General features: G+C 36.1%; 1 protein-coding gene across 1 annotated transcript in view; it reads left to right on the forward strand.

The window, feature by feature from the left end:
- LOC136028089 (glycerol-3-phosphate dehydrogenase, mitochondrial-like) overlaps window positions 1-15,946 on the forward strand; it is an 83,777-nt gene that overhangs the window by 61,541 nt on the left and 6,290 nt on the right. The window contains exons 11-13 of the mRNA XM_065705707.1: window positions 1,152-1,372; window positions 5,735-5,923; window positions 7,896-7,994. Coding sequence (XP_065561779.1) covers window positions 1,152-1,372; window positions 5,735-5,923; window positions 7,896-7,994 — 509 coding nt within the window. The remainder of the gene's footprint in view (window positions 1-1,151; window positions 1,373-5,734; window positions 5,924-7,895; window positions 7,995-15,946) is intronic.

Here is a 15,946-nt window from a genome sequence, read left to right on the forward strand (position 1 = left end):
ATCTCATAACTTACAGACCTTTCCCCATGGGCTGTGGGTGGGTCATGTTACCTCCAAAGGCATGGTTATTAGACCCTTCAACTATGCTGAACAAAATAGCTATCTCAAAATTTTGGTCGACTTGTGGGAAGAATGGAAGTGAGAGGGGGGCTAGCTGTCCTCCAATCTTTTGTCACATGAACGGGGAACTAGAACTTTCAGTATCTGCCCGAACGAACTCTTTCTTGATGTCTTAGGACCATTGGTTCGACAGGATCACTCATGGAAAAGAAAATTAAATAAACACACATCCTTGATCTTTCTTCTGGTAAAAAAACAAAAAAAAAAAAAAAAAAAAAAAAAAAAAAAAAAAAAAAAAAAAAAAAAAAGCCTCTATAATAGTTTTCTCTGATACGCTGAATCTGATATTGCAGTTTTCATTAATTTCCTTGACTTTTCAAGGGTATTCCTCCTTTTTCGAAAATCAGCCGAAATTCTCAAGCCCGTAGCGCTTGATAAGTTACCCTTGATAAGTTATTGAATCTTGTATATTTGGAATCAAAATAATAAGCTGATTCTTTTTATGTATCTATTGCAACCCAAGGTGTGTCATTAGATAATGGTACCGTATTGTAGACAGTTTTCTATTAGCCTGGATTTTCGGTGACCAAATGTTTCGGAATATTATTAAAAGCATGTGTGTTTTGATTACATGTATTTGAACCTAAAAAAAACACACACACACACCGAAATATAATCCCCAACCAACTAAAAGGGGGATCCCCTCCCACCAAAAGAGAATCCAGGCTCCAGAGCCTAGGTTTACCATGTAAGTTATTCGTGCAACTGTCCCCCCCCCCCCGAGATCAGGTGCTTCCCTTTTTTGTATATCATCTTGAACTAGAGAAAATAAATTATTAGTTTTTAAATTGTGAGAGAGTGCAGGTAATTTTCTAAATAACTATTTCGCGCCGGGTATAGAAGATAGAACTAATTGTAAAACTAACAATGCTAGTTGTATGTATAAGTGCCAAAAAAAAATACCTTGCTCATATTAAGGTCATGATTACGGTTTTAGCATTTAATAAAACAAATATAACTGAATAACGTAGCATTAGAAAAAATTTTTTTTTTTGTGCTTTGTGTCCTGTAGTTCCTTTTGTTTTCTATAGGTAAAAGATGGCCTGTGGTTGGCAACCGTCTTCATGAAGAATTTCCTTACATTGAAGCAGAAGTTCGTTATGCTGTTCGTGAATATGCTTGCACAGCTGTTGATGTCATTGCTCGTCGGTTGCGACTCGCATTTTTGAATGTGCAGGCCGCCGAAGAAACTTTAAAAGAGGTCATTAAACTGATGGCTGAAGAACTTAAATGGGATTCGAAGGAGCAGGCGGTGAGTTTTATTTAAGGAGATTTGTATTATTAGCTTTTGACAATAGTTCGTAATGTTTCCTCTTGCATAAAATGTTTTTGTTTTAATTTAGCCTTTGGATAGATGAAATTGTTTACTAACTCCAGGCTGGGGCTCAAAATACATATTCCGAAATTCTAAACTAATAGCCCACAGGCTATTGCTGTATAAATCTCTCATAAATATATCTTGTAGCCAGATTGCCTTCAAAATATTATGATATTTTCTAATTCTTGTAGGATTAAGCTAGACCAGTGCTCTATCGAAAACATAAAACCTACGAATAAGAAACGAGAATACCTTATTTTTGTACAGACATAAATCCTAAAGTGGGTTGTGTTTCTACTATAAACAAAATCAAATGTATTTTTTGTGTTATAATAATAATCTTTATTCTATCCCTGTATCACAATGCAGTAATATGGATATTGTCAAACAAACAAAAAGAGAAAAACGCAAACAGACGCAACATAAAGAACACACATGATGAGCTGTCACTTCGATTTGAGGATATTGTCGTTGTAGTGCTTCACGTAGTATGGAACGAAGGAGTTTAAAAATCTTGTCGTTGAGTGTGTAGGCGGGCATTCTAACAGTTCTTTTCCCTCTTTAAAAGTTGCCAGCCTCGTCTTGTGTGCGTGGGTCACTGAAGTAAACTGAGGCAGGATATCTCGGTGCGTTGGGGACTTCAGGATGTCAGCTCCAAACTTCATTAGTGTTTCGTGCCTCCTTTCATCCAGGGTTGGGAGCCTGAGTTCGCTCAAGCTTTCTTCGTAGTTTTTGTAATTTGATCCAAGAATTATTTTGCAGGCTCTTGTCTGAATTGTTTCAAGCTGACTTCTGTGTTTCTCTGTGAGCGATGGGTGCCAGACAGGACAGCCGTACATGACTATGGGCACTACATAAGTTTTGTAGCACGAAAGAAGGAGTTGTTCTGCCATTCCAAACCTTCTGAGATTTGCGAAGGATTTTAAAAGACCAGCTGCTTTTGCTGTGATCTGGTTGATGTGATCTCCAAATGTAAATTCGTCACTTAGTATGATGCCGAGTATTTTGACTAATTTCTTTGTTTGGAGAGGTGCAGATTCGTCAATGCTCTTCTTCTTCAAGAAGTTGACACGCAACACACAGCTTTTCTCGAGGCTTAGCTGGAGCTTCACTTGATCAGCTTGATCCCGAAGCTTTGCAACCAGGGGCTCGAGTTGGCCGTGTGTTTGTGACAGGAATCGTAGTAGACTTATTGAACAATCATCTGCGAACTTGTACCTTTGTTTATGTTGTCTCATCAGTCGGTTGATTACTATGACAAATAAGATGGGACCTAGTTTGCTTCCTTGGGCTGCTCTTGGAAGTTGTCTTGGAATGTCTTGGAAGTTGGATGCTTCCCCGTTTTCAAGTTGTACGCACTGTTGACGACCAGAAAGGAAACTTGCGATGATACACAAAAGAAACTGCGAGACCTCCAGGGCACAGGCTTCATTGATAACAGTCTCGTGGTCAAGGAGATCGAAAGCTTTCACGAAATCAAAAATTATTATATCAGCAAGGGCCTCCAAAATTTCTAGGTGCTCTAGTAGATCATGAACTAATCTGACCAGATAATGTGTTGTGCAGTGCCCTCGACGAAAACCGAACTGCATAGGGTCGGTTTTATGTTCTACTTCTGCTAGTAGTCACTGTAGAATAAAGTCTTCAAAGACTTTCGAGATGATGGGTGGCTTCGAAATTGGCCTAAGGTCTGACGGTGAGGTCGGTGATATCTTCTCCGGAATAGATGTGATAAATACCTTTTTAAACTTAACTGGAAAAACGCCTTCCAGTAGACACTGGTTATACATCAAAGCCAATGGCATGGCCAGGAAGGAGGAGCATGTGTGTATCAGCCTTATAGGAATTTCGCCGGGGTAAGAGGCTTTTCTAATATCTAGGTGTTCGAGTTTTTCTTAGACCTGGAAAACTGTGATGACAGGGATGATTTCGATCGGACCCTTCTATGGTAAAGTCTTCAGGGGAGGCTGTTGGCGGCAAATATTTGAGAAGTGGGCATTAATTATTTCTGCGGTTAAATTCTTTCCTTGCTCGTCCCTCAGAATGGATTTTGACTTCTGCTGTCCCATTAACTTCCGTACAGTTGTGTGGAACTTCCTTGGATCACTGGCTGACAACTTGGCGAATATTTGCGACTACAAGCTAGACGCCGAGCTTGCTTTAGTAGTCTCACTTCTATATTTCTCTTCCGTTTATATTCATCAGAGTGGGGCTTTGTCTCGTAAAGCATGTCTTGCTCTCTCATTGCCACTTTTATGTTCGGAGTAACCCATGGTTTGCTCTGCGCCTTAATTGTAACTCGCTTCTCAGGGAAGAATCGTTCGTACTCTCGAGTCGTTTTCTCATAGAAGAGTTCGGTCATGCTGTTTGCATTTTTGTCTTTGAAAAGGCGGAACCAGCATACCGAGTTGAGCCATTCTCTGTAGCCAATTATGCCTTCCTCTGTGAGCGGACGGTAAGTGAATTGGGTTGGTTTACTAGGTTCCACTGTTGACTTTGGTCGCAATAGATCAGTTGCGTGGTCTGGTCGCAATAGAACAATTGCGTGGTCGCTGGTTGAACGTGGTTCTTCCGCCGAGGGATCTAAGCAGAAATCACCAAGTGCAGTGAAGATCAAGTCGAGGGTGTTTTCTCCCCGTGTTTTTACTTTAACTATTTGACGAAGGGCTGTAGAGCTTTCGATCCAGTTCGGCTTCAGGTCGTTGAAGTCCCCACAAAGAAAGATTCCAGCATATGGGTATTTAGTTCTGATGAGGTTGCAACTTTGTTGGAGATATTCCACTATATATACCGTGGCCTTTTGGTCGTGGCATATACCGTGGTATATATAATATACCGTGGCATGTATCAGTGACGACACTTGACGAGGTAGGCCTTTTGGTCGTGCCCACAGCAATGAAACTTCGATGTCATGGATCTTTGGCACTGCGGCATCCAGGATCCTGTGAGTTATGTTTTCTTTGCAGTAGAAACCGACACCGCCACCCAGTAGAAACCGACACCGCCACCCAGTAGAAACCGACACCGCCACCGTGCGTCATAGGCTCACCTGATACGCTGCAGTGTGGTGAAATGTAACAGGAGTACCCGTCGATAATGGCCAAAAAAGAAGACGAAATCCATGTTTCTTTCATGCATATGACGTCAATGTCGCGTTTTTGTGTTTTGCGTAAAGCTTTAGTTTTGAATAACATTAAAAGCATAGGGAAATGTCATCATTCTAGTTTTATTGAAACAGGTGTGTATGTCGTATAGGCTTTGAAGCAATTCTTTTTGCTTCACAATCCGTGACATCGAACTAATGAGCATCAACTATGCTCATTAGTTCCATCTGAAAAACTGTGTTTTTTAAAGACTAATTTTAGATTTTTCTTGTTTGTTAAAAATTTATTTAAATTTTGAATAGTAAACTTGATTATCACTAATTTTAGTAGCTTGAGGGATATAAGAGTAAACAAAACGTAACATTTTTCTATACTGAAACTCAGGGCTATTAGGTAAGTTTTAGTGCTATTTCTGATGTGTGCATAAGAGAAAAGAATCATAAACCCTCCCCAGCCATTCCACTTTTAACTGAAAATGCTACCTACCAAGTTTAACTTCATGTTTTTCAGATGTTCAGGCAATTTCGATCAACCTTATTCCAGAAGATAGAAATCTGACGGATACTAAAACAGACTGATTAAGAGAATCGAAAATTTATTTTTTATCATCGTGTTTACGACCATTAACAGCGTTTTTGCTGTTAGTTAGAGCCTAATTAACAGCGAAATATAATGCTGAAAGTTTATATATATAACTGAAAGTTTAAAAGGTACATTTTCAAGGTACTGTCTCGTTAATTAAGATTAATTAAGATTCATTACAACTGTAATTTTTGATTATAAAAATCAATTTTGGAAATTGTGGAAAGAGCCTGAAATTCCTTAAATATGAATTCATATCAAAATAAAAAGCAAATAATCGTTGAAAACCGTAATATGGATTTTTACAATCCATAAACACAGAAATTACTCTATTGAAATCACCGTCATTGAAAACCGTTACCTGGAGGTTTGTAACATTCCATCGTGGTTGCAATAATAGCAGCAAACTAGTAAAGCGCTAACCACTCCCCATACTAACCAAAATCATGAATGTCATGTGAGTGAATTTCGTCTAAGTTAGATTGATCCTCGTATTCTCATGTATACTACTATATTTTAGCCCTTTACAAAATTATATTGGTTTTTTACGTTAAAGTTAGGTCTTGAATTAATTTAGTTTTTGATAGTAGTTTCCTTTTTCTGTTTTTAGCGTCAGAGAGAAATGGCTATGGAATTTCTAAAAACTCAAATGGGTCAGCAAGTGAATCGTCAATCGCGACAATTAATACCAATCAATTTGACTCGTGAAGAAATGGGTAAATACATTAAAAGGTTCCAAGCTTTGGACAGAGATAAGAAGGGTTTTGTATCTGTCAATGATGTGAGAAAGAGCTTAAAAGTAAGTAATCTGGTCGAGATTTTAAACGTAGGAATCCCCAGAAAAGCTATGACGGACATTTGTCAGTCGTGGCTTTTATCATTTTGACATTTTTTAAGTCGTTCTATAGGAATCCGCAGAAAAACCATGACAGACATTTGTCAGTCATGGCATTTGTCATTTTGATATTTTACATTTTTAAGTGGGTCTTATAGGATTCCCCAGAGAAGCTATGACAGATATTTGTCATCCATTGCTTTTGTCATTTTGACATTTTAAGTTTGACAGTCAGTCACATAAAAAGTGTACTCTTACTTTTTTATATAGAGTACGGAGATGTATTAAGATCTAATGTCCATTTTTATCGATTAATTAAAAAAAAAAACTTTCCGAAACAGAAGTTTTATAAAGAAAAGCAAAATCCATATTAAGCTTAAGATTAGAAAAAATAGAAACCTACAATAACTCAAACTCAAAACAACCAGAAATTACTATTAAAGAATAAATGAAACCCAAAAAGAACAGAAATTAAATAAACAATCATAGCGAAAAACATACAACAGGTACTAATAAAAGAGAATAAATAAATCTCAAAACGAGTATAGCTTAAGTTGAGTATGCTAATCAAGCTTAAAACGAACAAATATATTTTGCTATTAAGGCATAAATGAAACACAAAACGAACAGAAATTAAATAAACAATCATAGCAAACAAACAAACAATAGTTACTTACATAAATGAGTAAATAAATCTTAAAACGAGTGAAACTTACCTTGAATATGCAAATCCAGCTTGAAACAAACAAAGTTTAGGTCCTAAACTCTAGAAGAAGCCTAAGTCCTACTGTGTCATTGGTGCTTTACTGAAAACTAACTATTTGCGTCTTGAATAGTCTTGAAAAGTACAAATAAAACCAAACGGAATGTTTGATATATAATGCTATTAATTGTTGAAAGATCACCAGTTCAAGATTTTATTTCACTGTAATTTTATTTTCATTTTTAATGCAGCAATAACTGGAGAAGAAAACATTTGTAATATAATTAGTTTTCAGTGAAGAATCAATGATGGAGTAGGCTTTAGACTTTTACAGTTAGGGAAGGGGGCAGTATCCAAACTCTTGTTTGTAGTAAAGCTATATTCGTCTTGAACAGTCTTGGAAAGAACTAATAAAATTAAAGTAAATATTTGACATATAATGATGTTAATGGCTGAAAGCTCAACAGCTCAAAATTTAATTTTACTGTAACTTTTATGTTTATTTTCAATGTTGTAATGTGTGTATAAAACTACTGGTTATATATGATTTGGCTTTGTACCTAATTGAACAGTTTTATTACTTCTCTTGGACTTGTTTACATTGCCCTAAAAATGCTGGTTTACATCACCCTAAGGAGGGGAGATCACTTCCTATTTTCCTTATATATATATATATATATATATATATATATATATATATATATATATATATATATATATATATATATATATATATAGTTTCTTTACATAGATTTAAGCATATTAGTTGGACCGTTATCACAGCCCTTCAAGGCTGCAAATTAAGCACAAATGTGCTTTTTTGTTGGTTTCTCTATTTAGGATTTTGAGTTTGACTTTGGGGGAATGAGTTATTTTTCAAGGGAAAGAGAAAACGAGAAAAAATGATTTTATTGGACAGTTTTTACTACTTATTTTGGACTTGTAAATCGTTTTCTTATGTAAGGGAAATTTTTGTAAATCAAATTTTAACTCTTCCATTTTCTAGATCTTTTTGTAGCTAAAATGGGTGTCTTAATATAAACTTATTGACATGTAACTATTCCTTTGTATAAGGTGCTAGCCAGTTCGAACTATAGTGCACTTCAAAGATTTTTTAATTAGTCGAGAAAGAAGTCTAATTAATCAGTTGCATGCTGAACTACAGGTGCTTTAGTATTTAAGCTAATCAGTTTACTGATATTAAATTTAATCTACTTTATATTTATATTATAGCAAGCTGGTGAGCTCATCCCCGGAGATCAACTCCATGATATTCTTAGTGATTTAGATGCAAATCTTAACGGACAAGTTGAACTCGATGAGTACCTTCAGGTAAAATTATAATTTATTCTAAATACCTGTTTGTTTGTGTATAATGTAGGTATTCCGAACTGAGTGCCAACGATAGAGCTTTATTCCCAGGTTTTATTGGCAGGATGAATTATTTCTGTGCTAATCTTTACGCGGGAATTCCTTCCCCGTCAAGATCTGCCCAATGAGCTGTCCCTGAGCAGAAAACGAAAATGATAGCCCATTTTTTGGTAGCTCATCCCTTCACCACCATTGAACCTCGTCCTCCACCCTAAACGTTTGTCCCTATGATTGTATCCATTCAGGGGGTATTACAGACATTTATAATGAAAAAAAAACAAGAAGGAGAAAAAATAAATCCAACCATGATAAGTGATAATGTGAAATTATTATTTACAATCAACCTATAAATTTATTTAAATCAAGAAAGCAAATTATGACGTAGAGTGATTACATCACCGTCCTACTCTTGGCCTCATCAGCTGGTAAAACAGTAGGGAACTGAGCAAATGGAACTGCTTACATTATAGCACAAACCCAGTTTCTTCAATATCATTTCCTCCTACAATTACTTCAGGAAAGCCATTTCAAGAGCATAAATTACATGTTTCCGCCTCGTCAAGAGGGGTATTAGCATCTATGAGGCATGCAAAATAACACAAGATGGCAAATAACCTTGAACAGCTAAAGAAAAGGGTATGGAAGAAGAAACAGCAAAAATAACACTTACTTGCAAAGGAAAACGTTGCACAGCAAAAATTGTTGTTAGAAAACAAATCAAAATTACAATCGAACGAAGGAATATGTTAGTTCAGCATGCGCGAGTCTGTGAAGACTGAACGGGAAGAAGGATTTGAGTCCATGCCAGAATTACTTGATTCAATCAAAATTGCTGATTCTTCACCACAAAATGAAGAAGTATTATTTTAGCGATTGCAAAAATACACAGAAAGGAGAAAATGAATTCACACCCGAATTTCTTAACCACCATGGAATGGAATTAATTTATTTTGGCTTTTTGGAATGAATTCATAGAAGGAAAAAATCATGCGAGTCACGTAACACCTAAATAGATTCAAAGAACAAAAATTACATCATTTTTTCCTAGGGGAGAATATTGGTAATCATTATTGGCATGCAAAATTACAAAAGATGACAAGTTCAAGTTCCTTTTATTACCAATATCCATCAATTTATATACAAAAAAATATCCCAAAGGGCTCAATGGCCCGTTATTTGGGAAAAAAACAACAACAAAACAAAACATAAATAACTATTAATTACATTCACACTTAAAATATATTTAGAGTCTACTCACCAATCCTCACCCGAGTACAACCGGTCTCCGCACCACCTACATACAACAAATAAATAAAAAAAAAAAATATATATATACATCGAGGATCCAACACTCACACCACCCAAATCTAAATAAATAAATTTAATCTAAATAATTAAATAAATAAATTAAATCTTGATAACTAAACAATATAAATAACTGATCAATATTATAATTTAATTTATTTTTTTTTTGATTAAAAAATTCTTCAACCGTTTCTTGAAGGATCCTATGGTACAGGACCGTCGAATCCCAACTGGAATGGAATTCCAGGCACGTCCGACAGCAACTATCAGACCAAAGTCCGAGCGCACTGCAGGGGTGTATGGCACTAGCACATCATCCTTGTTTCTAGTTTCATAAGGACTGACATTTCGAACAATTTCAAAAAGCCCGGAAAAACTTGATGGAAGGTTTCCACGGAAATACTGAAACGCAATGAAAGAGAGGTGTAATGTATGAATATCTTTAATCTTCAGAAGTTCAACAGAAATATGGGTGGTAGACTGAAGAACTTTTGCTGCTTTCAGTTGGAGATTATGTAAAGGTGTAAGTACAGATGGAAATGTTGACATCCACACTGACGAGCAGTAGCATAAATAAGGGTAAATAAGAGAGAAATATAATAGACGAAGGATAGAGAAAGGAAAGACTCGCTTCAGCTTTCGAATAATTCCAAGGCCTCGAGAAACCTTTAATCTCATTGACTCAGTATGCCGTTTGAAAGATAGATTTTCATCCAGAAGTATCCCAAGGAATCGAATAAACCGGTCAGCTGGGCGGGATATGGATCCCTTAGATGTTTTAAGCTCTGTCACTGTAGGGCAGCTTTTGCCTATGCGGGAGAATATAAGAAGAAACGATTTTTTTACATTCAAAGCTAACAAATTTGCATCAAACCAACGGTATATATTTTCTGCCATCAATTGTAGCTTGAGGATAAGAGATGATTCATCAGGTGCTGCAGCCTCCAGGGTGGTGTCGTCGGCGAATGCAAAGAGTTCTTCATGTTGACCAGGCGTATCCAAGGCTTCAACCACAGCATCTCCTTTCTGGCACAAATGACAACAGAAATCAGATCGTGGGTTGCTAAATAGTCGATAGAGGTCGTTGACATATATGAGGAAAAGGGATGGCCCAAGAACTGAGCCTTGTGGCACTCCATATTCGACTGGAATATGCTCATCAGAAGCTTCAACTGCAATGGATCGGCCAGTTAGGAATGAAGAAAACCAGGACAGAGCTTCTCCACGAACGCCTTGATGCGACAACTTACCAATAAGTATCTCGTGTTTGAGGCTGTCAAAAGCTTTCTTCACATCAAGGAATATTGCCGCAGGGATAAGGCCGAAGTCTAAAGACTGTCGTACAAAATGAAGAAGCATATTACATGCGTGTTCTGTTGAGCACTTCTCCCGAAAACCAAATTGGTGCCGATGAAAAAACTTCTTCGCGTCTAGGAAACTCAGCAAACGCTTTAGCATAGCCTTTTCAAATATTTTAGAAAAGACAGACAGAAGAGATATAGGCCTATAGTTCTCCGGGTCCTCCCGGTCACCTCCTTTAAATAGTGCTATCACTCGTGCCAACTTGAGACGCTGAGGGAATATTCCGAGCTTGAATGACTGGTTAACTAAGTGGCACAGTGGTGTAATAATTGAGGGAAGAATCTGTTTGATTAATTTGGCCGGAATTTGGTCGAATCCAGATGAAGAATTTTTCAATGACGAAATCATTGTTATCAGTTCCTGCTCCGTAACTGACTCAAGAACCATTGACTTTACACAGGAAGGACCGAGGAACTGCTTCGAAGTTCTAGAACTTGAAGAAGGAACCACACCTAACGCCGTTGTTTTCCCAACCTCAGCAAAAAATTTAGTCATCTGATGTCGTACTTGGTCTTCATCCAAGAAAAGCTGATTCTGAACACTAAGTGATTTAGGGAGCTTTCTAGGTCTTGCCGATGGTTGCGTAACTTCCTTAATTACATCCCAAGTTTTCTTAATATTTTTGCCGCAATCCGCAAACCTTCGGGAAAAATATGTAATTTTAGCTTATCGAATCAGAGTTTTAAGCATCTTCCGGTATAGTTTAAAAGTCTCTAATTTAGCATCACTTGGTCTGTTCCTATACTCTTTCCAAAGGTTCTGTTTTCTCTTTATTGACTTTAGTATTCCAGCTGTAGTCCATGGGGCTATGGGTGTTGATCTCTTAGAAAGACTTGGTTGGGATGTTCGGCAATGGTGGATAAATTTCTTCTTTACTGTTTCATAAAAAAAATCAAAAGCCTTATTATAATTTTCTAAGCTCACCCTCTCAGGTATTGTAAACTCCCATGACGTAGTGAATAAATCATCTTTGAGCTTTTCGATGTTTGCTGGTGTATATCGGAATCTTGGTTTATTATCAGGGACTATTCAGCGGGCAGACCGGGGGAGTGGAAGTAAAACTCCTACTGGAAAATGATCCGATGTATCTGATAGTAGCACTTCATTTTTTACAGAATGTATAGATGAGAACACATTGTCAATTAAGGTTGCAGATTGGTTTGAAATTCGTGTAGGGATATTTATACAGGGAGTTAAGCCAGACGAGATTACTAGTGCCAGTATATCACAAGCCTGACTCGATGACATATCCATCATGTCAGCGTTAAAATCACCCATTAAAATTATTTCTGCCTTTTCAGACAATACTTTCCCAAGAATAATCTCTAATATTTCCATAAATTGTTTCATTGATCCGCTTGGAGATCTGTATATTTCGCCAATTATTATCTTTTCATTGGAGCTAGTATCTTTTCATTGGAGATACTTCTATGAACAGAGATTCAAATACCCGTTCAATGTTTATAGACAGATCATCTCTTCTTACAACTGCCAGATTACTCAATACATAAAATCCTAGCCCCCCCTTTTTTGCTATCTTTCTATTTAGAAATATTGAACTATATCCGGGTATATCCATAAGTAGCTGGTTCTTTTCATTTAAAAAAGTTTCGCATAAACCAATAATTCCAGGGCGAGAATTCTTACATATAAGCTGTATATCATCCAGGGAAGAATTCAGCCCTTGAGCATTCAAATGCACAACCCGGAGGACATCCTCCCTCCGAGCCCCAACATCCCATAGCCCAAACTCCTCCACAAAATTACTATCAATCATATTATCTAAATTTTCATCAAAATTCATATTCGGTGTTCTTCCTATCGGGTTATTCAAAATTTCATTAAAATTTACTCTACGACTTTCATATTCATCTAATTTCCTTTTGGTGAGATTAGCGTCAGTCCTCGATGAAAACTCAATTTCATACATTACTACTTACCAATATAGGTGATGAATAGAGACCACGCTGTAGTCGAGTGAACACGGGTGACGTAGACATCCTAATGACAGCAAATTCATAAGGCGAAGGCACGAACTTGAATTTTCGCTCTGGAACGGAAAAATATTTACAAGTAAAAAAGTAAATAACATGGAAAGAGAGAAATATAAGAAAATAAATATATAAAAAAAACATAGATACGCACATTGCAAAAGAAAGCAAAAAAGGAGTAAATAATATAGTAAATAGAGAAAAGGAAAAATAGGACAATAACTAAAAAAAACACACACAGATACGGACGTTGCAAAAAAAGAGCAGCAAAATTGCATCCCCTCACTTTACTGAGGCGAAAATACTCGATAGTTTACGTCACGCGTCAGAAGCACCATCACTAATAACTGCGGATAAAACCAAGGCGAGGGGGTCATGGCATGCATCACTGAACTTAACCCAGTTTGAGCTAGAAGTTTTTTTGTTTCTAGCCATAGTTTAGTACCCTGTTGCATGACTTTAGTTTGAGATACTTTCTCAGCGGTTACTTTGGAATTTCGAAGCTTGTAAGCCGTACTCAAAAGTTCTTTCCGACGCTTTGCAAGTTCAGATGGTAGGTCATTACTGATGCTCTTTCCTGTGCCTTTTAGGCTACCAACACAAGCCATGATCCTATCTTTATGCCTAAGATTCAGAACAGAGACAAAAATAGGGTCCGAAACGGGGCGAGAGTTCGAGCGGGAAGGGCGCTTGGTCTTGTTTCTAATTCTGTACATTGCCGTGAATTTTATATCCTTCGAGTTTTGTACTGGCATTCCTGATAAAAAGTCGTGGACTGTCTCTTCAATATTCTCACTATCCTTATTAGGAATTCCGTGAATCAGCAGATTTTTGCGTTTTACGTACAATTCCGTACTCAAACACTGTTCTTTAACCGCTATAATTGCATTTTTCAAATCAGAATTCTCTTGTTTCAGAGCTGAATTCTCTATACGAAGATTTTCGATCATTTGCTTTAAGTCATCCATACGCTCGTCGAAATGCTTTTTTGTGACCGACATCGTTAATTATGCAGTAAAAATTCGCCTCCGTAAATGAAATTAGCAAAATGACATTTCAAAGGGACTTACAGGCATGGGCCCCTTTCTGCATAAAAATCTAAGGGGCCCCGTAACAAACAGCGTAAAAATTGTGAAAAATCCAGATGCGGTTATTAAACTCTCACAGTCAAAAGCTAGGTCTTGCCTTGATGAATCCTAGATCGCAAATGACTCCAAACAGCTAAAGAAAAAGGCATGGAACAAGAGACTGCAAAAATCACATTGATTTGAGAACAAAAATGTTGCACAACGATGTCTACGGTTAGAAGGCAAAGCAAAATTACAATGGAATAAAGAAACATGTTACTTTAATGTGTACGAGTCTGTGAAGGACGAACAGGATAGAGGAATTAATTTTGAATTACACAAGAATTACTCAAGATAACAAATGATTCTGAACAGTTAGAGAAAATGGCATGGAGCAAGAAAAAGCAAAAATGTGACTTCAAACTAAAGAATAACATGATGATTATGCTAATACGTAATTTAGATATTTCGGAAACAGTAATGGAATAAGGAATGTGTTATTGTGGCATATGTAATGAATAAACAGGAAGAAGGAATTGAACTTACGTCATAGTCTGAAATGACTGATTTGCCACCCTTTGATTTGAAATCAAAGAATACAACGATGATTCTGCTTAGATAACTTCGAAGACCACACTGCCTTTCCATAACGAAAGTAAAACAGTTCAAAATAGGGATGAAACCTTTTTATTGACAGTGAATAGATATAAAATTATTTAACTGGATATTTCGAACACATATACAGTGTTCATCATCAGCAGTAAAACTAAAAGACATGAATAAAAATAAACAAAATTTATACCTAATAAACTAATTACATATAGTTTATTGCTCTCATTTTTTTTAATGCAACAGCGGAAGAACGAAACCTCGTTCGAACTTTTTTCTTTTAAAAGTGCCTAAATGTAGATTGAATTTTATTGAAAGTGGCAAAATCTTTTTCTTCTTACATTGATGAAGAAAATCTTGTTGATTTATAACATTTGCGTGTCTCTTATGGGTGTTAATATATTTAGACACCTCCTTGGTCACATTATCCCCATATACTCGACGTAGATAACTTCGAAGACCACACTGCCTTTCCATGACGAAAGTAAAACAGTTCAAAATAGGGATGAAAAATACTGAATAATGACTTAAGATTAATAATAACATTTCCTTAAATAGGGACTTGGGAAAATATTCACTAAATGCTCTATACACAAATTTAATGTAAAATGATCTTACAAACATATTATAAAAAACCAATAGATATTAACACGGAACCTGTCACAAATAGACCTATGAGATCAGCAGCCACAAAAGCATGATTAGCAGTAAAAACGTGTTTTTAAATCATTCTTCTTCATTTCAATGAATTGCCCCGTTTCATCACATTCTATTTATCAGTCCTCGTTGAACTTCACTGAGGTAAGGATGCTAGGACTCTTTTGAAAAAAATTTAATTTTAGTTGTATCGATTTTATCCTGTTGTAAGCTTTTTTATATTCCTTAATATAACATTAACTAATTCAGAAGAGCCTATTGTCAGCAAACTGCAATCGTCAACCAATAAATACAATGACTGTACTAAAATACTTCGTTAGGACTTCATCATTCAGTAAAAAATGAAAAAATAAAACTAGATATACATATTCGCTCATTGTGTAATCGCTTGGCGTTGAAAAACTGTTTGAAGATGTGTCAAAGACTAAAATTATAAAGACTAAAATTTCAGTTTTGTCCCTATTTAAAAACGAGTTTTGGGATCAGCCCGGGTAACTGGTATGTACTACATTCAATGTTTAGATAAGCTACTTTTCACTTATTTACCTAAACATCTCATTCATTCAAAGGCCAAATCATTTTCACCTTTTAAGTTTTGTAAGAAATTAGATGACACAAATCTTACACACAATTACCCTTAACTATTCAAAACAAAATTCTCTAACAAAAGGATACAAAAACCAAAACGGTAACAAACAAAACTTTTGAGTCGTGGAAAACTGGACTAATTTTCTATTCACACATACAAGGCATTATCTGCATTAAAGAAAATAATTCATACACTAGCCACGTATATTCTTTTTTTGTATTTTCATTCCTAACCTTTTTTATTGACTAATTTTTTAACTATTTGGTATGTTTATGGGTTAAAATACTTCTCCTAGTACAGTCAATCGGGTTTCTCTTATAGTACAATTGTATA

The sequence above is a fragment of the Artemia franciscana genome, chromosome 6 (genome assembly GCF_032884065.1).
Source record: "Artemia franciscana chromosome 6, ASM3288406v1, whole genome shotgun sequence".
Lineage (NCBI taxonomy): Eukaryota > Metazoa > Arthropoda > Branchiopoda > Anostraca > Artemiidae > Artemia > Artemia franciscana.